We start from the raw sequence: 24,353 nt of genomic DNA on the forward strand, positions 1-24,353 counted from the left end.
ACTATGTAGCCTAGCCTAACATTGCAGGGTAATTCTCATTTGTTGACATTTCTGGATATTTCTTAAAAAATTAAAGACACTGATCTTGATGTTAAAGGCATGTGTATCCTACAATGGACTATGAACAGGTGCATTTCTGTCCTTGGCAGAGGTATGTAATACCAATGCTCTCTAGCTTTGTTTATGTTTTTGTCGGTTCCATTGTTTTGCTTTGTGTATTTATAACCCTTAATTTACAGTCTGGTGCTCTGGTGTTTTCAAGTCGTGGAGAAGACAAAAGATGATTTACTCTCTGTAAACAAACACGGTGCAAAGCCTTTTGCGTTGTGCTTTCATGCATGAAACCTTACATTTGCTGTAATTGGGTTTCATTCTCCCCTTTGGTTGAGTCAGGGTGGAAAATAAAAAACATCTTTAGCTATTTTAGCACCGTTATTTAGTCTTTGAAAGGAGCTGGAATGCTGAAATGATGGTGTCACAGCTTCTTTTGGCCGTGTGTAAAAAGCACAAAGCCACAGTGGAGATTTTATGGGAGCAACAGGCCCAAGTGATGACATTAATTCAAGATCGCATTGCAGAGAATTTGCTCTTTCTACTGCTTGATGAAGTGCATACACACTATAAAGGAACACACATTAACATTTTCTATTGTGAGACATCTTAATAATAATGTTTGATTTCTGTAGCTTCCTCTTTTTCACCATTATTTGTTTTTCCCCATTTCCCTCACTAACATGAATAACAAACACAAAGCATCGATGCATAAGATGAATTAGTTACTTTGGCTGTGGGAGCGACACACAAATCATTTATCATGAGGGCATGTGGACTGATGCATTACTTGATGTGTACATACACATTGTCATTTCCAGAACTTCTCTTTTTTAGTAAACCAATAAGCTGTTCATCAATGAGGCCCGTGCAGTTTGGTTAACCATCATTTTATTTTGAAAAGACCTTTAAATGCCAACCACTTCTTACATTACGGCAATGAAAGCAAACCACCCGCTTGACCAAATCAACAGCGTTCGCAACCAAACATAATGATTTCTTCATGTTTAAGTAAGCTGTTATTTTGTGGTTGGGTCAGTCATTTTCCCTCCCAATGTAAACAGGTCAACCTCCAGAAATTCGGAACAACTTGACATTTTTCCTCTTTAACTTCATGTTTTAATTCTGAAGCGATCCGACAGCCACGAGATTCCAGTTAATATGTCCTGTACTTTAGCTGCACGAGCTGAAACATACGGCAGTGGGGGAAATGTCATGAGGAGGATATTATTAGTTCATCTTCATTCAGTGCAGCACTGATCGGCTTTGACGTGGCTCGTAATCATCTTGTAAGAACGCCTGCGGCCACGACTCCATCATGTGAGATATTGAGATGCGAATCATCTGAAATGTTGAAGTAGCCACGCCGTATTTAAATTACACAGCAACATTAACTTAGTCCGGTTTGTCCCAAAGAGGCTGCTGGGATCAGTCCTGGATAGGAAAGACGCACAATATAACCCAGATCAGTCCACAAACGAGCACTTGACAGAAATGCAAATGAATGAACAGCCTGCCTTACATGTATGAAGTTATTTGCGTGAGAAAAAACACATCCCACAGAAGTTGATATAGGCTGATGGCAGAGAGCAGTCGGATCATGTTAAGACCTTATGTACACATCGCTGACATGACACAAGCTAATGGCACAACTCCAACCTCCATTCTGTTAGATCTCACTGCAACCATGGAATATCAGAGGCGAAGGGGGGGGGAGATGGTTTTGTGTTTCCATGGTTATGGTTTGAGTCTCCCTGACTGGCACACATACAACAGGGGCGATAAATGAACTTTCACCCTCTGAGTCCATACTGATATCGATTAACGCCAGGCTGATATCATCGGCTAATGTTAGTGACTTTCACACGCCAGGAACTTGTTTAAGGATTGCAGGATCCTTTTAGTTCCTGAACCATTTTGAGCAACTCCCACTCAGAAGTTTGCACCCCGATGGTTAAGGAACTGCTCCATGGAAAACAAAAAGATCTCCCTCTCTGTATCTGAGGCCAGAATGTGAAGCAGTGCCAAACAAAAGCTTTCAAAAAAAGCAAAAAACACATCAATGATTACAGAAACTGCAGTCAAAGTACATTTACAGGCACAATGTACTCCAATTTCTTGCCTAAACTCACATTAAGGCAACAAATCAGGTAAACAGAATACTAGGATTGAGCCGTTTACTGAATATGCACGATATGTTGCTAAACTGGAGTGCGAGGAGAGAACACCAGCCGAGGAAATGGATGTGGGGGGTGTTTGTACTTTAATTAAGCCAATTTCAATCGGATTACAGTCTGAATCTGGAGTGTTTTGGGTGAAGTAGTTCCCAATTCCGTTCCATGTTTTTGGCACAAAAGCTTTCATAAGCTGATCAGATTTATATTGGCAGATATGTAAACAGCAATTACAGCACAGAGATGTGTGACGGGCTACATTTTCTTTATGTATGTTGACTTTAATTGCGATGTTACACATTTCCTGTGTTTCGTTGTGAATGTTTTGTTGGTAGTTTATAGTACTAACATTTCCTGGCTCAATCCCCCTATTCCCCCTCTGACCCTGAGTGAACACAAAATGGCATGTTTTGGTTTAAGCCAGAGCCCAGTTGGATGACACCAATCACAATCAGCATAGCTTTAGTGCCAAGTTTACACTTAAAAGGATTTTTTTTCTGGTCGTTGGTGCGTTCAACGAGTTCAAGTTCTTCCTCTTCAGATTTCACTTCAGTCTTTTCCCCTAAAAGGGGAATAAACTCTCACATATTTGAAAATGTTGAGATAAAAATTTGGCCTCATTTAACTTTGCGAGGATAATGAAAAATTCTTTCTCATACATTTTCTCAAGCTCCTTAACATACAACTGGGCACTGGTCTGCAAAAGGCATTTTCATGTTAACATGCAATTGATAGTAGTTATTTATGAGCAAGCTGCATGGCATAGTAGCAAATCCCCAAGAAGAAATATTAAAAAATATAATCCAAGGATTTCTCTTTAAAATGGGTGAATAATGAAAAAGGGGGGAGGGATGAGATGGAAGCCCCCTGACATGAAATCACGGCAGCGGGCTGCAGAATACTGCATTCTCATAGAGATTAGACTCCCCTCGGATCAGTCTGGGGGAGAAATCCAAACAGAGGCGCCTCAAATGGAGAAGCAGCTCTTCATTTATCACGGTAAACAAGAAGCTTTGAAGTCAGCCACTGAAAACAGGATTTACATGAATAAATAAATCATTCCCTCAACACAGCTGCAACAATGTTCATGAAAATGCAAAGGGGGGGGGGGGGGGGGGGGGGGGGAGCTTATCTGTGATGTGCATGCATGACACTGCAAGTTACGCTGCCATGTTAGAGCTGAAGATCAAATCATGAATACATTAATTGCCTTCTTTATTATCTGCTGATCTAACATCAGCATTGATCACCTTGGCAACAGTCAGTCAGAGTAAGAATGTCGAGGGGTGGATTATTTCATGGATGAGAAAAACAATGCCAGTTTACATTAAACACCACTTTATTTATGTCATCATTCTTGTGGATGACATTTCACAAAGCTGTTTTCATGTTGAAGGTGTATGAATGGACAATGAGAGCCTTTGTTCTGCATCATCAGTGTGCTTCACAACCCTGTGCTTCACACCCCCAGTGTAACATGAAACATAAACTTTAGAAATAAAATAAGAATAAAAGTTCCATTCCCGATTCCCCCCCCCCCCCCCCCCCACGTCTCTGTGAGTTGCTGGCTCACTATCTTATGTTTACATAAATGTCCTGGATGGAGAACAGGGTCGGATGTTAGCAGCGCTGTCCGTCTCTGGATCTGTCTTTGCTTACATGATTCTGACAGCGACTGTTTGATTCCGTGTCCCGGAAGACCTCTCGGGGCAAGCTTCTTTGTGACGTGTTTGGAAGTTATCGATACGGCGGCTCGGGCTGTTGGGAGTTCGGCCTGTAAAGCTGCTGGACTCGCACCGGCCGCCCGTTGGCTGGCCAGCCGCCCGATAACTGTCCGATGACCCTGAGGCCAACCGGCTGACCGTGTCCGGGGAGCTGGTTGCTGGGGCTGAGGATATGGGTCTGTCCTAACTGAGATTCAGACGACGGTGCGCTCCCTTGATGGCCTAGGGCTGAGGTGGGGGGAGAAACGGGGTAATGGGGCAGCAGGATGGCCGGCGTGAGGCCGTAGCGTACTTGGAACACTCGAAGAGGTCCTTGGGCTACAAAACCATTGGGCCGCTGAGGCTCCGGGTGCTGCTCAGAGTCCCTTTTTACCTCTTGGACCTTGCTCTCCTGCTCCTCTGCTCTTTTTGTTTTGCCTGGCTGCTGCCGGCTTTCGGAAATCTCTTGCGTCTTCTCAACTTGAGCCCGGCGGATATGGTACACCTTCCTGGAGCTTTGGAAGGAGTCCAAGAACTCATCCAGGCTTACGTTGCCCTCCATGAACTTCTCCAGCAACTCCTGTGAACCAGAGTGGACAAATAAACAGGCATCAGCAGAAGACAACAGATAAAGGGGAGAACCAACCCCTGGGGACAAAACAAAGTCTTCCCAAGAATAAAAAGGGATCTAAAAAGACTGTGACTATGTTTACCCATGAACTTTGCTATAGTTTATCAGCTGTATCAGTACACTTTAATTACATCTCACACCGCTGACAACGATCCATGTGTGGCGACATTTACATTTGGCAAAGCTTGAAAAGGCCTCTGATCAGTCTCTGTATGTGGTCCCAGGATATGAGAAGCTGCTTTGAGCTTTGCGGGACAGCAGGACGGCAAAGCTCCTCCGGGTTATTGGATGTTTGTTAAAGGTAGTTTGTGTGGAGAGACGAAGAGGACAAACAATGAGCACAACCAGTGACACTGTGGTCGTAGGGTATGCATCCTAATCAAACCATTCATGGTTGAGCTCACGGTTATGAATCCAGCTTTCTGAGTGGAGTGTGTATGTACTCCAGGTGAACGTGATTTTAGGTTTCTATGAGTCTCCCAGTCAGGCCTGTGACCTTTGATCTGCTCAGGGTTTATCCTACATCTCACCCTCATGGTTGGGATAGACAAGTGGAATAATGATTTGTAATCCAATCGATTAATTTGATTCCAGTATAGCATTTTTCTGACTCAGTCTCTAGCCTGGTTTCAATATCAGTCATTTCTAGCACTGCCTGAAAATGGGAAACTGCACAGCATTTAATCATCTCACTATCATCATCACCATTACATCTTCTCAATTTAGTAAAAGTAATTGCTGAAGAGTAATTTTGAGACCAGTTGGCTTGTTTTGTTTTTTTTTTCGAGCATCATTTTGCTGCACAGTTTCATTCACTACCCCCCACATTTCATCACCTGCACTTGGTCAACCATATTGAGTGATTGGTTGAGTTTTCTGGTTCATTACTTCTCCTCCCACTGCGTCTTTCCCCGTGACTTGCAGGCTCCTCCATCTGGCCTCTACGCCATTAAATGAACAGACCTCAAGCTGGAGTGAATATTGCACGGATAGGACAGCTGCTGCAAGCATAACTAGTCTGATACATTGGGAATATCCAGCAGCACACACACTATGCTGCACTACAGGACGGCACAATACAATGTGGCTCAAATTATTTATGAGTACATGAGGTTAAATAAAAATGAAGCTCCTGTATCCAAAATGAACCTGAGCTCAAGTCTACACTGGTAAACCTGACCGACAAGCCACACACAAGCTGCGACTTCGCCATAATCACATCATTAAATTGTCTATAAACCTGATTTCTCAGCCAGTAACCTGTTCCTGTCAACACCACACCCCTATGGGCTCCAGTCCAACAGCTTGAACACATACAGACCCCCTGAGCACATTCAGGTGTCGACTGGGGTTATGAACAATAATCTCAAAGCAGCCCGCGCTGTCTGCCCTCAGGTCAGAACACACCTGCACAAGCGGGGCTAGGCAGGATTCAATGGAAAGATGATGATCTCATCCACCACAGTTACCTCACATGTTGGACCCAAACCTGCGAGTCCGGCTGGACCCGACACATACTGTAATGTTTTGAATTTAACATAACTGTAACCTGACCCAACCAGCAGGCAACCAGAGGAAACTACATCATCAGCTTCTGTTTTAGGTGTAGGAACTGCCAGAGTCCTCCCGATTTGATATAACAATATTTATTTGTTGATTCAATGTACTGTATATTGTGTCAGGATTGCAGTTTGATGTTACAAGACATTTAGCTAAAAACATGTGAATCTCAGAAATGTTAACTGAAGAAACCTCTTGTCAACAGAGCTCAAAATACATCAATTCTAGATCTGCAATACAACATTTTCTTATCTAAAATCTGCATTTAAATCAATTTTGAATCGATTTAAGAATCAATCAGTTAAAAACCAATATTCGCCATATGCCATTCAAAATCTTCTAATCCTGAGTTCAGCTGTTCCCTCCGTCTCCTCCTGAACCTGATCCAAGCAAAATGTTTACCTAAGCAATTATGTCCAAAACCGACCGAGCCCGATGTCATAGCCTGGTTCCATCAATCATATCAAACTGTAGTTTTTAACCCTTTTTCACTTTATTGAGGTTACGAGTGCGTAGTCTTCGTCAGACATCAAACCTGTTTTTTCACGTTTGAACCTGACAAAGAATCTTCCGAATAAGAACGCTTGTTTGACTGCAGGCGACAGAAAAAGCAGCGACAGTCTCGCACGACCAGGAGTACAGCTGCCAAGGAAAAATACAAGAGCCTAGATTCTCAGTGAAAACATCCGACTGAGAGTTGTCGCATTTAGTTTGACAATTTGAGGAGATCCATCATGAATTTTTAATCAATTCCAATGAATCAGTGATTCTCAAAAGGGTTAATGGACAAAAACCAAAAGACTGAAAGCCTCCTTGGGGGGAAGTAACAAACCCTCCTTATGTTATGGGGGCTGTCATGGAGCCATTGATTAAGGCCCTAGCAGGTGGGGGAAGTGCACAGCATGGATCAGTCCAACAGCAGAGGAGGTTTCATCTGCGGGTAAGCTGCTTTTTCCACAATTTCTCTTGATAGGGACCAGGAACACTCGTGCATTACATTAACATGCAGCAAAGGATTTTTTTTAAAGGAGATACTTTTCACGATTGCACAGAAAACACGAGCAATTAATGACAATATCAAATATAGTGTAAATATGTTAAAAGATGTACAATCAAATGAGAATGTGCAATAATAACTATGAATATGTATGGATTATGTCCAACACTAGCACCCAACTTTATGTTCAGATGCTGCATTCTTCAAATATCCAAGGCAGACATACAATATGTGCCAATATGATTCAGTCAGAAAAGGCATCTGACGCATACATGCAACCAGTTATGTAACCGATTAGGACCTCTCGCAAATCCGCCAATGACCTCTGAGCAGCCAGGAGAAGCTGCTAGCTGCCTACGCTCCTTCTTCCATCCTGCCCGTCCAATCAGGCGAGACATGTTCTATTTTTTGGGCTGTCCTTGTGAAAACTGAATTTGTACCTACAACCTATGGATTCATTTTAGGACCAACAGAAGTCGGTCCTAAAATGAAGTCCATATCATTTTAGTCCATATTAGTCCATATTAGTCCATATAAGTCCATATCCAGAAGTCTAAATAAGAACATTTACATGTTCCTATTTGCATAATAAGAACAAAACAAAGAATGTGGGCCAAGGATTGATCAAGAAACAAATGGCTCGGATATAGAATACAACACCGTCATTTGTATGAATGCAAAACTAAAAAAGTGAGTCATCTATAGATGCGTGCCGTGTGTTGTGTGAACACACTCGTCATGTCAGTACATGCATGTCAGAAATTCTATGTAGGTTTGTAATGGGAGCAGACAACACCAGCCTGCAGGCAATTGTTAACGTCAACATCCAGGCATGTGTGTGACTCTGAACACACAGCTTCTGCATTGATATAAATACTCCAGAAATAGACCCAATGGCTCTCTGACTATAAATCCAGACTTTTACTCACTAACTTCAAATGAGAAATATAAAAAAAGATTTAGCGTGCAAATTCTGAGCACACTGGTATTGCTGACATCATCTCCTTCTAGGGGGTGGGGGGAGATCCATAATGTTGGAAATAAGTCCAAACTGTGCAATTCTGCTGATTGAGCCTCATTTTAGTTACACATGCATATTTGAAGCTTTATTTGTTATTTGTTGATTTGCTTCAAAATCTAAGCAACACTTCCTTTACCAGAATCCCACGTGTTTACAAGAGTTGAAGAAAATCAGAAGACAAACGTGGGTTAAAAAAAACACCTTGGTGGAGGCAGCAATGAATCACTCGTGTTTCTCATCTATCAGCTATATCTATTACATTTATAGAAGTAAATGTCACTTCAATTTTGCATTTCACTCTTGTACTCAATAATGAAAACATTTCTCTCAGTTTCTGCCTATTTGACTTGGAAGCAAAGATTCATTTCATGTTATTTCTCCTTCAAACTTGAACAATTATTCTGCCTTCATGGTGGATCTCATCTAATAACCTGGGTACTTCTCAAGCAAAGCGTGAATTATTTTCACTAATAGATCTGCACTCCTGACATGTTGAAATCGACGATTCTTTCCAGGTTCGCAACTCGGAAGTCATGTATTTTCAAACCTGCTCTTTAATGAAAAACACTGTAATGAAAAGGAGCTTGTCAAATTACATTCATCTATGATTCCAGGAGCAGTGTATGAGGCCTGATCCAGACCTTCTGCCAGTAATCCCTTCATGCAAAGGACATTATGTTTTTGCTTTGGTTTGTGTGTGTGTGTGGTTGTGTCTTGTTAGCCAAAATATTACAGACAGATTTTTATTTTTTTATCAACCATTTTGTGGGGAGGTGGGTCATGGGCAGAGGAACATTATGGTGAATTGTGAGGTGGATCTGGATCAGTTTTTAAATTCTAAGTAATATATTTTAACATAGCCAACCATTCAGACTGCTCGTCTGTGTTAACATTAGGTTACCACTAGGTGGTAGCAGAGACGAAGGATGGTGCGGACAGCCTTCAACTCACATTGCCACTCGCTCACATACATTGTCTCTGATCCTGGTGGTCAGAAAGTCATTTTCAGATAGTTGCTATATTTAACCAGACACTGCCCGGTGCCCAGTAGGGCTACAAATAAGCTTTACTTAAAACTTATGTCCAGTTCTCTTTAACTATTACCAATAATAGATATCCAATGAACCTTCATTTACGTACTACATAGTGCATACAATCCCTTTTTAAGATCAACCTACAAATCAAAAACAAGCTGATGACCGATTGCGTGCTTATCATCTGTCATCGTCAATGCCTGTAGGGTATTTAGATGTCAGAAAGGCTTACACACCGTCTTCTGGGTTTCTCAAACAGAAAGGGGAGGTGTTGTAAACAAGAATCATTTTAACAATCTCCACATGGAAATAATTGGGGGAAAATGAAAATCACTGCACACTCCGACTTTCTCCTCACTAGACACACACACGGAATAGAAGAGAAAAATGAGAGCGTGAGAAAATAAATTAACACCCTACAAACTTTCACGCTTCAGCACATCCAGCCAATCACGTCTGACAAATGTGGAAAGAGACTAATTTTGTCAGATGCAGCCGCCACCGCCAGCGCTGAACCACTGTGCCACTTGGAAATGAAACTCTCATTCTCTTTGAAGCAGTTGAAATATGCAAAAGAAAAGCAGCCAGGTATCTCGGAGAGAAAAATAAAACATGCACTTGGGGGTTTGAGTTCCGACATTACTTCCAACTTAATACTGAAAGACGAACGCAGGACTGACATAACAGATACTTTAAGGGGTTTTGTGGTGGCTGTGGATTGTGGAAGCAGATTAAGTTGCCATTCATGGTCCAAATTATGACATATGTACATGCCATGTATGTGTATATACAGTATGTAACCCAACTGTCTGTTTATGGGAGAAACAAAGTGAAATGCAGCCTGTTACAGACATTACTGGACCGAATGTCATTAGAGATCATATTGCACAGGAGAGTGGGCCCTGGTGGCTACAGATTCTGCTGGATTTACACCAAAAAGCCTCACAACAGAGTGATGGTTTTACCTCCGAATGCTCCTCAGCACGTGCCACCTCTTCTTGTAGGAGGTTCTGCACCGTCTGCAGGCTGTGCTTCTGGAGACGAGCCTCTGCAACGACAAAGAGAAATCACTGATGTATATGGAGCAAGAGAGATGAGCTTCACTCCAGTTCGAAGGGAAATCAAGTAACCACAGCAGGGAAAAGCAGGGAAAATTATTTTCCAAATCAATCCAAAGACCCTTCGGGTATGTGCTGACGAGGGGATGGTGGTGATGAGGTGGATGTTTTCTGGCTTGAAAATAGGAAAAGGGAAGCTCGGAATATTAAACTTAGAGCTATTTTCAGATGATTGTCTAAGTTCGGGTTAACCACAGCACTGATGGAAACTCATTTCACAGTCATTCGCTTTCTCTGTCTACTTGCATTAGCTCCTTTCTCACACTGTGATTTTGTTTTCATTCCACATACATACAACAGCCAGTATAATGTAAACACATTCATACATTTACTCAACAATTCACAGAGGAGAAGGAGAGTGAGGCCACTCAATGTGCATGTGTGTGCAGACATATCTGCATTATTCATGTCCAAAATAAAACATTCAGCCAGCATGAACAATGAAGACGTGCACCGCCAGCCACAAAACCATATGGTAAGACCCGGCATGGAATTTAATCCGTCACAAAACATTTGGAAACCAATGGAATTTGGAATGAAAGATGACTGACAAGATATGGTGTCTCTGTGATATTACAACTTTTCTCACAGTTCGTCCGGCAAAAGTTTGAGTGAGTGAATGTTGAGGGGCTGGGAAGTTTCTTCAACACACACTGTTCCTTCGCGAAGTAACTCTGCTCAATTCTACGTTTAGACTCTGTTAACATGTGATCTGCATCTAGAATTAATGAAAAATGTAAGGTAAGGTAAATGCTTGCAGAACACACTGATCGGAACGCTATCTGATTACAGCAGACAGCAAACGGGAGTGGTTTGGCTCACAGTGTGTTCAGATCTCTACCCAGGTGTAAACGCAGTGTGTACGGCCGTAAAACACCACTACTGAGAGCTCAGACAAATGTTTGCTAGTTGGATGGAGATCATCCATAGAGCAAAGAGGAAGGGTCACCTGATATCTGCCGATGAAGGCAGCATCTCTAGCAACGCATGCTAATGCAATGTCATCGAATGTCCAGATAATTATTATTTTTATTATATTATCCAGATAACACAGAGTTTGTGGAGACTACGGTCACATATTAATGCAAAGTGTAAACAGAGCCTAAATATGGAAAAGCCAACCAACAACAATTGAGAAACAAGCATGAGCATAAGCCTGATTGATAAATATGTATAAGGACATTGCAAGCATACAGACGCCGCACGTTTTCACCTTCTGGGGAACACATGCAGCCAACATTATGAACATGCTTGACCCTGATGAATTCAAAGCGCGTCTTGTCCCTTCAAGGGAAACTGTGACAGCCACACTACCCCCACGAGTCAGACTGAGCTCACTCAAGACTGAGGGGCAAACAAGGGTCACAGCGATGACTCTAATAACTCTGCTCCCCTGGGAGAAAGCCTACAGCCTGGCACACAGACAGACAGACAGACGGGCAGATGGAGAGAAGATTGACTCAATGTCGTACAATCTGTACTTAGCGCTTCCTTTCCAGGACAGATTTTCTCTTCAAAAGATGGAATACGGGAATACAGTTTGGCATTCAAATCATTCATTCAGAGCTTCAAAGGCACAAAAAAAACAAACTTTATAAGAAACAATATTAAACTAAAAACTTAAAAGCCTCCACATCAATGCTGCACAGTGTGTTCTATTTTCAAAGCTGTCATTTATGTAATAATAAACTTCGGCTCCATGTTCAGCCTTGTTGTCGTGGCTACCATTCAGGGAATCTTGACAAAGTGTGTATTGAGAGATGGCCTTGTTCATGACCCCACTATGCAGATGTTGGGGATGTGGGTGTAATAGGAGGTGACAGTCAGGCAAACAAATACTTCCACAGCAGCTGCGTGTGACCTACATTTTAGGAGGCAGGGTGGGGGTGAGGGTGAGGGTGGGGGTGGGGTGGAGTATTTCAGCGGCTCTGGAGGTCACTGCGGTGTAGTGCTGCGCAAACACGTGAATGGTGTTGGCCATGGTTTGACACAACCATGTCGTCTAGGTGCAGATATGGGGAGCATTCATGCAGCTCTTGTCATAGACAGAAATCCTTGTGTTGTGACAAATAAAATCTTTGTTAAAAGGAGCACTTAAACACTTAGTGAGCACTTGGGCATGAACGATATTGGAAGTCACTGAAAGTCTAGAGATACAAAATAACAGAGCATCATTACCCAATGTTCCCCAAGCACACAAACCTCACACCTTTTCCACAGAGGCTGGTGCGGCAGTATGGGAGTGTTTTTCCACTGCAAAAACACTGGTGCTCGGCTAGAAACACAGTCTGCAGGAGACTGGAGATACCAGTTGTTTACATGGACTGCTATTGTGAAACCAGCAGGGGTGAGAAGCAGCATGGCAAGAGTATGGAGACTCAAGCAAAGCAATAATGGTCCAAAGAGGCAATATGGTAGAGTGAGGGGATTCAAGAAAGAGCCGGTGTGTTGTAAGAAATGGACCAAATAAGAAACAAGCACAAAAAGCTAAAAACGGAGAACAGGGACTGTAAGAGAGAATTCAGCAAAAGCAGCACTGGATGAAAGTTAAGCCATGAAACATAATCAAGGCGTTTGCTAAGCTCCAAAATTAAGTCATTTATTCATTGGAGGGCAGGGGAGGAGATGTGGCCTCCAGACGGTAAAGAAAACATTGCGTTGTGTTGGGCGAAGCCTTGATGGATGTGACGGGTATCTTGAGTGAACGGCGTGCTCTAAGCAGCCAAACCGCCAATCAACACGCTGATAAAAACCTGTCAATAGGACCAGAAACCTGCAGTGAATACAGAAGAGGTACTCTGTAAAAGCTATGGTGCCAACAAAACACTGTCAACTCCATAAATAACGGTCTGTATGTCTGCTGTGGTCGAGTCGCTGGTGATGCATGTGATGTGAGAAAATGCATATTTGCCTCAATATCTTGACAACTTCTCATTGATTATAGTTGCAACTATTCAATAGAGATAAATCAGGTGTTGAGAAAGATCTTATGACATTGACCCTTGTTTGGAATCAAAGCAGATTTCATGGCCGACATTCCAGTGTCATTATTTCTGGTTGGCGGCTGCTGGATAATAATGCTGTCAGCTAGAAACACAAACATGAAGAAGCTATTGGTCTATAAGAAATATAATTTTCCCCCTGAAAAGCCACAAAGCCTGCATGGAGAAGAGAAATCAAGTGAGGAAAAGCTCAAACATGCTGGGCGAGTGACGCGCTGCTCATGATACACAAATAGGTTACGGCGTCACAGATGGGTCCTCGCAGGCTGTAGATGCAACTGAGGCTCAGAAATTAGCCAACAAGTCAGCGGTCAATTCTCCCTGCAGCATTCCAGCGCCTCAACTCTCACACCCGCTTTTGTGTTTGTGTTCTCTCACACACACATAAACTCAAAGCATGGCAACCTACGGGCCTTTCATACCTGTCCAACACACACACTCTACCACAAGCATGTAAATCAGCGATGGTAGCATATCAGGCAGAATGTTGCATAATTATGAGCAATTTGTCTTTTCTCTGTTCACTCAGAACCTACTGAGAAGTAAACAGAGACGGTTTCTGACAGCCAGTCCAGCTTTTTCTATCAACAACATCCACAAAGTCATTTTTCTTCATTATATGCATAAAATACTGACATACATTAGAATATACAGTACATACAGCAGCCTGTACTTTATAATTCTGCTCTACTGCCTTCTATTTCTTCATGCACAGTAACTCCACACATGTGACCCCTTTCCATGCATTTTATCCACCAGATCTGGATCAATATCTCAATCTTGCTGTCCATCATGGGATATACAGGATATACCTGAAGATTGGCGTTTTTGGAGATAACGACAAAGATTCTCTAACTTGTAAAGTGGAAAAGAAATCCCAATTCACATCTGCCTCAACATCCATTCCAGCTTGACTTTTTAAAACATCCACAACCGTCAAAGGTGATGCGGCTTCACATCAGCATAGCCTCAAAATGCACAAAACATGCAAATCTTTCAGTAGGTTGGTGCCGAAAAGGATTAATGTTGCATTCAACAAATTAAATGCATTAAATCAAGCTGTATATACAACTACAACTACAACTAGAAGACGTTCTGTGACAGCTTATATGATGCCAATCGGCTGTTGCATACTGTGAGAAACATCGTCAGCGTTTTTATTTTCTCTGTGTTTAGTCTGTTGTTCATTCCATGGACCCCAACTCGGAATTTTATGCTCAAATATGTATTCAAGACTGAACTAAAGCACAACTACAAGCTTTTATTTGCAAGTCAATGCTGGTATCAATCAATGGCTTACATTCACATCTTTTGCATTGTCAAATCACACAAAAGTGACTTGTTGAAAGTCCCAAAAATGATTGGCTACTGATCAATACATGTGCAGTTTGTCCTCCAGCCCCGCATGTGAAGGATGCAGACAGTCAGCTCAGAAGGGGTGAACATAAAAGTCACGTCTGAAGCTCTAATTTGCTTAGATCGCCTATGAAGGCAACACAACAGCCAGTAATCCCATTTTCAAAACCACACCTAACTTCACAAATAAAGAGAAGAAACAGACACATCAAGTACAGTTGACATTGTACAGCCTGTCCCTGTGTGGTCAACTAGTAAAGCTGCACAGAACGCAGTACTCAACAACTTGATCGGTATGTTGGTACTCATGAACAAAACTACTATAAAAGGGCATTCAAAGTGTGAACAAAGACTTAAATATCTCAAAGTAACAAATATTATGCAACTTGGCCTCAGGTCTACAACATTAAAGCAGAAAGAAGACACCACAGAAGCACATTCCAATGGCAGATGATAGTGTGACACACTGAGCTCGAGGCCGGTACTTTTGAGACGATGGTTGTTTGAAGGTGTACCTGTCATCATTACTGACATAATGTTATGTCGCGTCATTGTTAAGTACTTAATTTGTTTATTCTATGAGCCAGTTTGTGCAAAGAAACGATGGAATGCAGGTATTATTTCAGAAGAACTGACATTTCTGCAATTCAACACTGAAACAACGCTACATTTTGGTGCAAATGTCTCTTCCAGAAGGCAAACACATGCAGATGCTCCCGGATAAACAATAATACAAGAAATGAAAAGAAGTGTGATACAAAAGCCAGCCACAGTCACACAGTTCACCTCACCAATCGGTCAGCAGCCTGTTCTACTTCACTCACTGGTGTCTTTGTCATAGAATGCTTTGTCACAACCACTGAGGGTTTTAAAGTGTCCACATGTGTATGTCCAAATGTAGGGTTTGAACACTAGCACGTGCCTCTAATCACCCCTATGAGCTGCATCTGCATTGTATTTTGGTCTGCTGAAGCTGCTGTCAGTAAAAAATATGAATATAAGACCATTGTCTTGTTCGACCACGCAATTCCCCTTATGACTCAATCATTTCTAGATTCATTTGTGGTAAACAGCTCTATATCTGTACTGGAACTCCCCACCGGAACAGGGGAATGGCAAATAGGGTCATCTGAACTAGATGTGTGATGGTGTGTGTGTGAAGGTCAATAACTAGCAAAAGCAGTTAGAGGCCAGAGAAAATCTGCATGCCAACAAACAAAAATGACAGTCAAAGTTGCAGTTCCACCTTGGGAGCATAGCTACAACACATTGGGCCAGATTTCACCGCCGATCCAGTCTGCCAACAGCAGGATGCATTAAACTCTACAGCTGTCGGCGCCGATCCGCACGCGCAGTTCGTCTCTACAGCGATTTCTCGCCTGGAGAAATCCTCCGCGTGCATCCCGTCTTCCTCCCTCCTTGCGCTAAATGAGAATCAGATGTTGTAGCGGGGAAGGAAGGACCCCCGCCCATCCTGCTCTGCTGGGGAGGTGTGACAGCATCTGTGTGGTGTGCGCGCATTGACAGGAAGTTTAACATTCCACCCAACTGCCATCACCGTACAGCAGCTGAGGCTTTAGGAAAAGTTTGGCCACGTCTATTATTTGGGAAAAAGCAAACGCTGCGTCTGATCCATAAAAGCTTGTGTTTTGGTGGCATAAATAAGCGGCGGTTGACATCACCTCACCAAATTAAAGCAGTAGGGTGTGTTTTATCACCTGCTTTTATCTGGGTATTCTGACGTTTGTCCCGTGAGCCTCAGAATTGAATAGCGAGGTTTGGAGGCGTCCTCTGGTGCGGCCCTGTCAGAAACACGATTTGCCTAAACAAAGACAAGGCCCCTTTCCCCCCCCCCCCCACAAATTCCTTGACAACTGCTGCAAGTTTCCCGCTGGCATTTGATATGCTTCATCTCGTTCCCATGACCAAACTCCGGTCATGCTGAGGCTTTCACCCAGCGACTACAGGTTTGGTTCTCACATATTCTGGCCAATCTTGCCCCTCGTCCTAGTCTGCTCTGAATCAAGTGTGATAGATTGTAGGTGTAAAGAACGTGATTTTGTCTTCCTGCAATTACAAAGGTAAGACAATGGAGAACCACTGTGGAGTGGAGTGTCATGTGTAATGACACATTAACCTTTGTGGCATGGATGCAACCTTTCCTTTGTTTTTCTGCAATTTCTTCTTCGGGGTTGTCTTCATTGAACTCTGCACTTGAACTCTGGCGACATGGCAAATTGTAAGGTTTCCATAAAGACATGCATGGAAATCTAGTTTTGTTTGCAAATAACATTTTACATATAAAAGCCTATGACAGATCTGTGGCTTAGGTCCGGGTGATTGTAGTCCGATCATGTAAAAATAGACGAATCAAAACTTATGAAGCTTGGCATTTTGAGTGGCACATTCATGTTGCAGAGCCATATTTACCCATCCAGTGCTACAGTGTGAACCATTGACCTCGTCAACTCAACCACACTAATCTTGACCTGTCTTGATAGTGATTGTCCAAATGGAACTAGAAACTGTTTTCCCCTTCTTTGTCTTGTCTGTGTGCGGATAAACTCACCAAGCTGACTCTGCTTTTCCCAACATGCGGTTGCCAGGTTGGACAATTCTTGGTATTTCTCCGCCAGTTGGAGTTTGCCGTTATTGAGCCGGGGTCGCCGCGCGAGGCTCTCCTCCGCCAAGCTGCGATTGGAGGTCAGCTGTATCTCTCTGTCCACTTGCAGCTCCTGAAACTGAATGCAGATACAACAGTCAGGGAATTGAAGCATGTACAGCTTCAGGCACAGAGCAAAGATTAAAGGATTATTTTAAGCAGCAATTATCCTTAATGAATTGAATGGCGGCATGGAGAATTTTCACAGATTTCAACTGATGACAACCCGAAAAACGCTGCAGAACATTCTCTGTACATCAGAAGGCTGCAGCGACCGTCTCCTTTGTTCACTTAGAAACATTGGCAATGCACAAAAAGACTCCAGTTCTACTCACACTTCTACCCTGCTGCAGCGCCACCATTTTAGGTACTACTTGTTCTCACTCTAAATTCGCTGATTGGGTCAGTCGCTATCACAGACACCTATAATTCTGGTTTTGTAGGATGTGTAGAGGTGTAAGTTGAGGCGACCCAATCCTTCCCGTGTGCCAAACCATGACCGTTACTTGAAAAGTATTCAAAATGTTCAGATTTTGAGGGTAATTGCTGCTTGCTCAATAGCCTTGACCAGGTGTGCCAGTGGATAAATTCATGTTACACTTTTACAGCAATATGATAAAAAGGTGAAAGACCAATAAAGACCTGTGTGCTCCAAGATGTGCTCAATGTGCTCCTTACTTCGTTACACTTTAAACATAAGGGAAAGTGGCAGCAGCAGTTGACGGAGAGGAAAAGGTTACTCAGTCACATTCACTCAAAGCCTGGCCTGGAATTCACATTGGTGGCTTGCAGTCACACGCTTGCTTCTCAAATGTCCAGGCTGCATCAGCTCTTACAGTCACAGACTAACTGGGATTTCAAACACAGCCAAGTTCAACATTATGGGCACATGAACCCGATATATTCTGCTGCATGTCACTTCTGCTCAGACACAAATACAGCAAACGTATAAAGGGTTTTCAAATAGGAAGCACCCAGACATCCAGGCAAGGCTCCACTGTTTGTTGTTCCTCTAGAATGTTTTTAAAGTTACATCAAAAATTGCAGTAGCACTCAACAAGAACGGCACAGATGCGTGCAAAATTAGCAAAAATGGCCAAAATGGCCCCAACAATACCGACATCCTGTAAAGTCTACACACCAATGACTAACCATTTGTTTCCGCTCACAGCCAAAACCAAATCTGTCCCAACTTTTTAAATTATAGTATCATCCTAATGAACCAGAAACACACACAAAGAAAAGACAAAACCAAAAAAAGCCCAATAACAGTCGTGGATTGTCTTAGAATGGCTGCTGCTGCTCTGGACCTTCTGACATTATGATGAAATGAACAATGTCTCTTAACACAACTGATCCTTCCCAATATATATATATACACACATACATACTGTTTATACGCACACCACATTACATACATTTAACACGGCTTCATTGCTATGATGTGGATTCTGTGGCTGCATAAGGGGAGAACTGCACCTTTGCATCGCCAGTAAAGACCCAGGTACTAGACAAATGTACTTCATTAAGGAGATTACCTGTCCAAGTCATTATCTCACCCATTCAAGAGCCATTGCTTAGACTAATTGATGCCATTATGCAGTTTTCCATTTACGCCAAAATCCTCAGGCAAATAGGAACAGACAGACGACGTGAATATGCACAAAGAGAACATTACCACGTCCACTGCATACTCAACAGCTCTAATCGGACACACTGCTCACTGCTCACAGCCATGAAATGTTATTTGAGGATTTGATTGGACACGGCAACTCGGAGGACTTTGACACGTGTAGATGTGTTTCAGGTGGAATCAAATCCAATTTGCTCTTGGTTTTGTTGATTTAATTTGTGTGATTTTCAGTCAAATAATTTAAATGTATTGCCCTGCTTTTATTCTCAGAAACGTCTTAGTGGAACTCTGTACTTATCAGACCTCCAGGCTGATTGCTGTGCTTTATAACCAGTTTAACCTGGAAAAGTAAAAAGCATTTATCACTCAAAAGGTCAGAATTCTGAATGTTTAGAGCGACAACATGGCGGTTTGTCACTGGGTGGGGTTGGGGGCACTGATGAATGGAGGGCGTGTGTATGCGCATGTAGGGGGAGGGGACATCAACATTAGAAAGGGTTTGGAATTACTTCTGTAGACCACACAAAGGCTATAAATTATTAAACTGAGTGCCACTCCCTGTATGTTCCAGACAATGTCAGCGTTGGTGCGTCTAATAACACACTGCAGCTTCTCGCACAAACCTGATACGTCTCCGAATTACCCTTCAGTATAGGCGTTCTCGCCAAGATGCTTCCTCAATCTACTCGGTCTGCCTCTACAAACCTGCAGGCTACTTCATGGAGTCCAGTGTTACTTTGTGCATCTGTGTCACATTTCACGGGTCATCAAAGTGGATGTTTGTGGGGCGATTGCAGGCCCTACAGGTCCAGAGGAATTTGCAGAATGCTTTCCTCTTGTTGGAAATTGGCTCCGTGTAAGACATAATGCAGATACAGGCTTCATTCTTCAAAAGTGTCCCGCGACGATACAAGACAACACGGCTCACTTCAAGTCCTGTGGCTCGATCAGCCGTTCCACGCTTCCCTTGAACAGGATTTGAAGTGGATGTTCCATTTCCTGCTTTGGCTGGACCATCCCGCTTATCAAACAATACACCCTGCGGTCCTTTGAGAGAGACTATTTGTATTTAGATGCACGGAGCAACAGAGCAACAGTGTTTACCATCACAAACTAGTGACCCTTATGAAGCACTGAAGGCCACGTTTACACTTGGGTAGAGTCAGTCAACACCGCAACACCAAAAACAGCTTTGTCCCTTCTTCTTCCCCATTGTTTGATATGAAAATATGAAAATTATGCTGCATAAACATCATACAGTGAGAACCACTGCTTAGTCTCAGCAAGTTTAACTACATTTAGTCCCTTCTTGCTTCCACCGATTCCTTTTATTCACTTCCACAAAACACAAATTTGTCTTTGGCACTTATTTGTGGTTACATAACTGCCCAGGTATAATATCATGATTTGATTGTAGCTCATACACTAAAGAAGCTTCATTTCTGCACAGCTGCAGGTTATTAAATCAGTATTTCCTGCGTGCACAGTCATCTGACAACAGAATCACATACTGTATACGGATCAGTTGCGCCATCGTATCTTTTGATCTGCCACATCATCATTAGCCAATGTCTTGTTATTGCCGACACGCGGAGCATAAATGATCCTCATGGGTCTGCTCAGGTTCCTTTATTGCCTCTGTTATGCATGTCATTATGTCAAAGAGACCCGAGTGGACCCGTGCAAGCTCCTCTATCAGATCTGACTATGTGTGTGTGTGTCGTAATCACTGCACGAGAAGATCTGCACTTTGAGGAGAGAGAGAGAGAGAGAGAGAGAGATTGAGCTGAGATGCCAATGTGAGGAACAAGTTGAAAGAAAAGCAGCTCGTCTCCATGCTCTCTCTATATTCTGATTGGGTAAAATTATCCTCAGGTTTATAAAAGGTCCAACTGTCCTCGACTGTTCATGACCTCCACACTTTCAACGAGTTTTCAACATGTCTGCTTTGAGTTGGGTCCAAACTTTGGGAGAGCTCACATAAAACACATAAAATGCAGTAAATGGTCTTGGTGATTTTAGAAAAGTTCTCTGCCCACAATAAAATGCCACAAGGAATAGTAAATGGATACATTTCCTACTTCCAACTAAATTTACTTTTCAATTAACATCTGCTGAGGCCACACACACACACACACACACACACACACACACACACACACACACACACACACACACACACACACACACACACACACACACACACACACACACACACACACACACACACACACACACACACACACACACACACACACACACACACACTCTGCAAGCGCTCAGCAGATTAAACGTGCATTCTGGCTGTCTTAAACGGAGCTCACATCTAATTAGTCTTTCGTCGCCCTTGTGATGAACTGTTTAATTAACTTTTCCACCTTATTTCCCAGAACTGCAAATGCCTCAGCAAAGACACCAGATCCAGCACAGCGCTGAAACTAAAGCTCATGTACATCCCTGATAATCTGTCATTTACAGTTTGGATTAATTATTCAATGCATAAAATGAAAAAAGAAACAAACAGGCAGGTTCCCATTAAGCGTTCATGGAGGTTCAGACCTCAGCTGCTTGTCTTAACTGGCCAACATGCCAAAAACACACCAATACAATTTAAAACAATAGAAAACAACTAATCCTCACAGTAGAGAAGCTGTAATTACCTCTTCTCACAACTCCGACTAATAGAATGGTGAAGACACTTAAGTTCTAACTAAATGTTGCAGCAGTATTTTAACATGGATGACAGTTGAAGGTCAGTTCAAAATGACTGTAGATCTAAAAACACCACTTGATCCCCTGAAGCTCTTTGATCCAGAGAAAGCAACACTAAAGCCTGATGTTATCTCTATAATGGTATTCAGCTCTACGGTGGTTAATGACATCATGGAAGCTAAGCTGGTTGGTTCAAATGGTTAATATAAATGAACAATACCCCGATCAAGCCATTCCTGATTGTGAAAGATTGCGATTGATTCAATTGATCACAACACAGGGTATCATCTCCTCAAAGACAAGAATTGATTGCAAGTTAATGACAGATAATGGGCGCTGAGGTCTGTGGATCAAGGCTCTGAGTCACTCCACTGAGCACCCAGGGGAGACACAGGGTGACCTCTTCCAGAGATTCACCCACTTCACCTCCATCTTTCCTAATTCGTTCACAGCTTACAGATGTCACTACGCTGAGCGGGTTTCACACACAGAGGATGATCCAGTCCAAACATGTTCCTGTTTTTCTTTCAATGCAAAAATCAGCTGATGTTCATCTTTAACCATTCAGTAAAACAGGAAAGAAGTGTGGTGGAGTGAGGAATGCAAAGGTCCGGTGTTCTTGTGAGCCACCCCAGGCAATACGATTCCATTTCACAACTGTTTGACTCCCGAGACACAAGCACAATGAGAACATACACAGTATACTTGCTTAGGCTATGTTTCACTGAACACACTGTTGTTATCACCCCACCCATATGACAGCCCTGTAATCTATAGCCTTCTAAATCACCACCCGGAGACTTACAGGTGGAGTTATCCCAGAAAAACTCATCAAATCAGGGTAAAGTAAAACTCCAAGACCCCCAGACTGGAGAACTTGTGTTTGTGGGTTTAAAGGGGGCAAAACCAAGGAATTATTAGTTCTGACTGAGCACAGGAACAACATAATGTAGCCATGAAACCTGCTTCTATAGTGACGAGGAAGATACACACAAAGTCCCTTTAAAAATGCGCCAATTTAATTTATGTTTGTTTCTACGCAAAAATACATGACGGTAAAACTGCGAATAAAACATTTTTCTAAAAGGTCGAAACCCCCTCTTCAATTCGGCATGCATGTATTACACGAAGAAGCAACTTCCGGTAACATAAAGCGTACTTTATACAAGCAACTGATCATGTTCCGGATGTAAGGCGACCGAGTGTACCTGTTTTAAAGTTGCATTTCCAGCCAATAGATTGTTGTTTAATCGTATCAAGTTAGAGCCGATTAAAAGAGCGCGTTTTAAAAGTTAGAAAATGTATCGTGAAGTTTTCCAAAAATGTATATAATGTTTTAGACAAGCTAAGAAACAAACGTACCCACTTTTCGTAGGTGGTTTGGGGGGCATCGACTCTGCTACATAACGGCGCGTATCGGGGTACAGTACAAACACACACAGATGCTCCCAGCACGTTTGTGGAATAAAACAACACATTCACCACACGTGAGAAGAACGCAGAGAAGAGGCGGGTGTGCGTTTAACTACGGGTTAGTTCATATTTTACCGACAAATATCACAGGATTGGGTTTGATCGAACGAATTGGGAAACCCGACCACTCGCCACGCAGACAATCGATGAGCCATGTAAAGCGGATTTAGCTACATTCCACACACTACACATCATATGGAGCAGCCAAAGACAAATACGCGCTGATTCCAAGCACTGGAAAACAGCAGAGGTGAAGAAATTAAGAGGAAACACCTTGTTTGAACAGAAAGAATTAAAATAGTTTGGTTCTTCTGTGGGGGGACAGCGAATACCCACCTTTTCATTTAGTCGAATGATTTGGTCCATTTTGTCATCGTTTTGTAAAAGCTCCCGAAGCTCGTTGGTGTTTAAAGCCCTGTAGCCGTCAGGGCAGCTGGCAGATTCCTTAGCGGTGGACATCGTATTCCTGTAACGCAGAGCTCAAGACGATTTGGAGACATAAAGCGGCGGCACGATGGTCACATCTCGCTCACATTGGAATGCGATGCGAGCAGTCAGCGTGCAGCGTCAAGACAGACCGAGTAAACGGTGTCATTTCCTAGTCACTTTCAAAATAAGAGATGTTTAAACCTCTATTTTAAAAGGCGGTGAAGCAATAAACATAATATCCTCCTTGCAGCATATAATCACAGGTGCCGGTGAAGAGAATCCCCTAATTTGCTCTCCTTATATTTTATCGAAATGTGCATTGAACAAGTTATTAGGTGTTTCGAATGTCAGTGCCTCTCATGAATTTAACGATGTAAGGCCTAAGATGAACTACATTTAGTAATGTGGAGGCGTATCTTTTGCTGTTATTGACATCACAGTTGAAACTTTTGTTTAGATGACATCAATGTTGTAATTTTGCTATATTGATGACATCACTGTTGTTTATTTGTGCAGCTTTGGAGTCTGACTCGGTTGTGTCAGCAGCAGAGTATACATTTTGTTTAGAATTATCTAATGATAGATAGTTGGAGTATCAGCACGCTAGAAAGAAGGCAATGAAGTTTAGACATGAGAAGCAAAGGATGCAGGGCCCCGCTGCCTCACCCAATCAATGAGGTCATTCAACCACAACAAAAGACGGATAATGGTCAAGATGAGTTGTATTATATGGAACAATTTATGGCCGGCAAACCCCAAGAGCTAATTTGTACTTGTGCTCACATGCCTCTTGACAC

General features: G+C 42.6%; 1 protein-coding gene across 1 annotated transcript; it reads right to left on the minus strand.

Annotated features, from left to right (window-relative positions):
- Positions 1-945: 945 nt before the first annotated feature.
- On the minus strand, positions 946-23,661 carry vps37d (VPS37D subunit of ESCRT-I). The gene is made up of 4 exons (XM_076161177.1): positions 23,464-23,661; positions 17,217-17,388; positions 10,137-10,219; positions 946-4,508 (listed from the first exon to the last, which is right to left on the minus strand). The coding sequence occupies exons 1-4, from the start codon at positions 23,584-23,586 to the stop codon at positions 3,963-3,965; spliced, it is 924 nt and encodes a 307-aa protein (XP_076017292.1). The 5' UTR covers positions 23,587-23,661; the 3' UTR covers positions 946-3,962.
- Between the last annotated feature and the right edge of the window lie 692 nt (positions 23,662-24,353).

This window comes from Genypterus blacodes, unplaced genomic scaffold (assembly GCF_046128005.1).
Source record: "Genypterus blacodes isolate CSIRO-AG114 ecotype Tasmania unplaced genomic scaffold, CSIRO-AGI_Gbla_v1 ptg000111l_1, whole genome shotgun sequence".
NCBI lineage: Eukaryota > Metazoa > Chordata > Actinopteri > Ophidiiformes > Ophidiidae > Genypterus > Genypterus blacodes.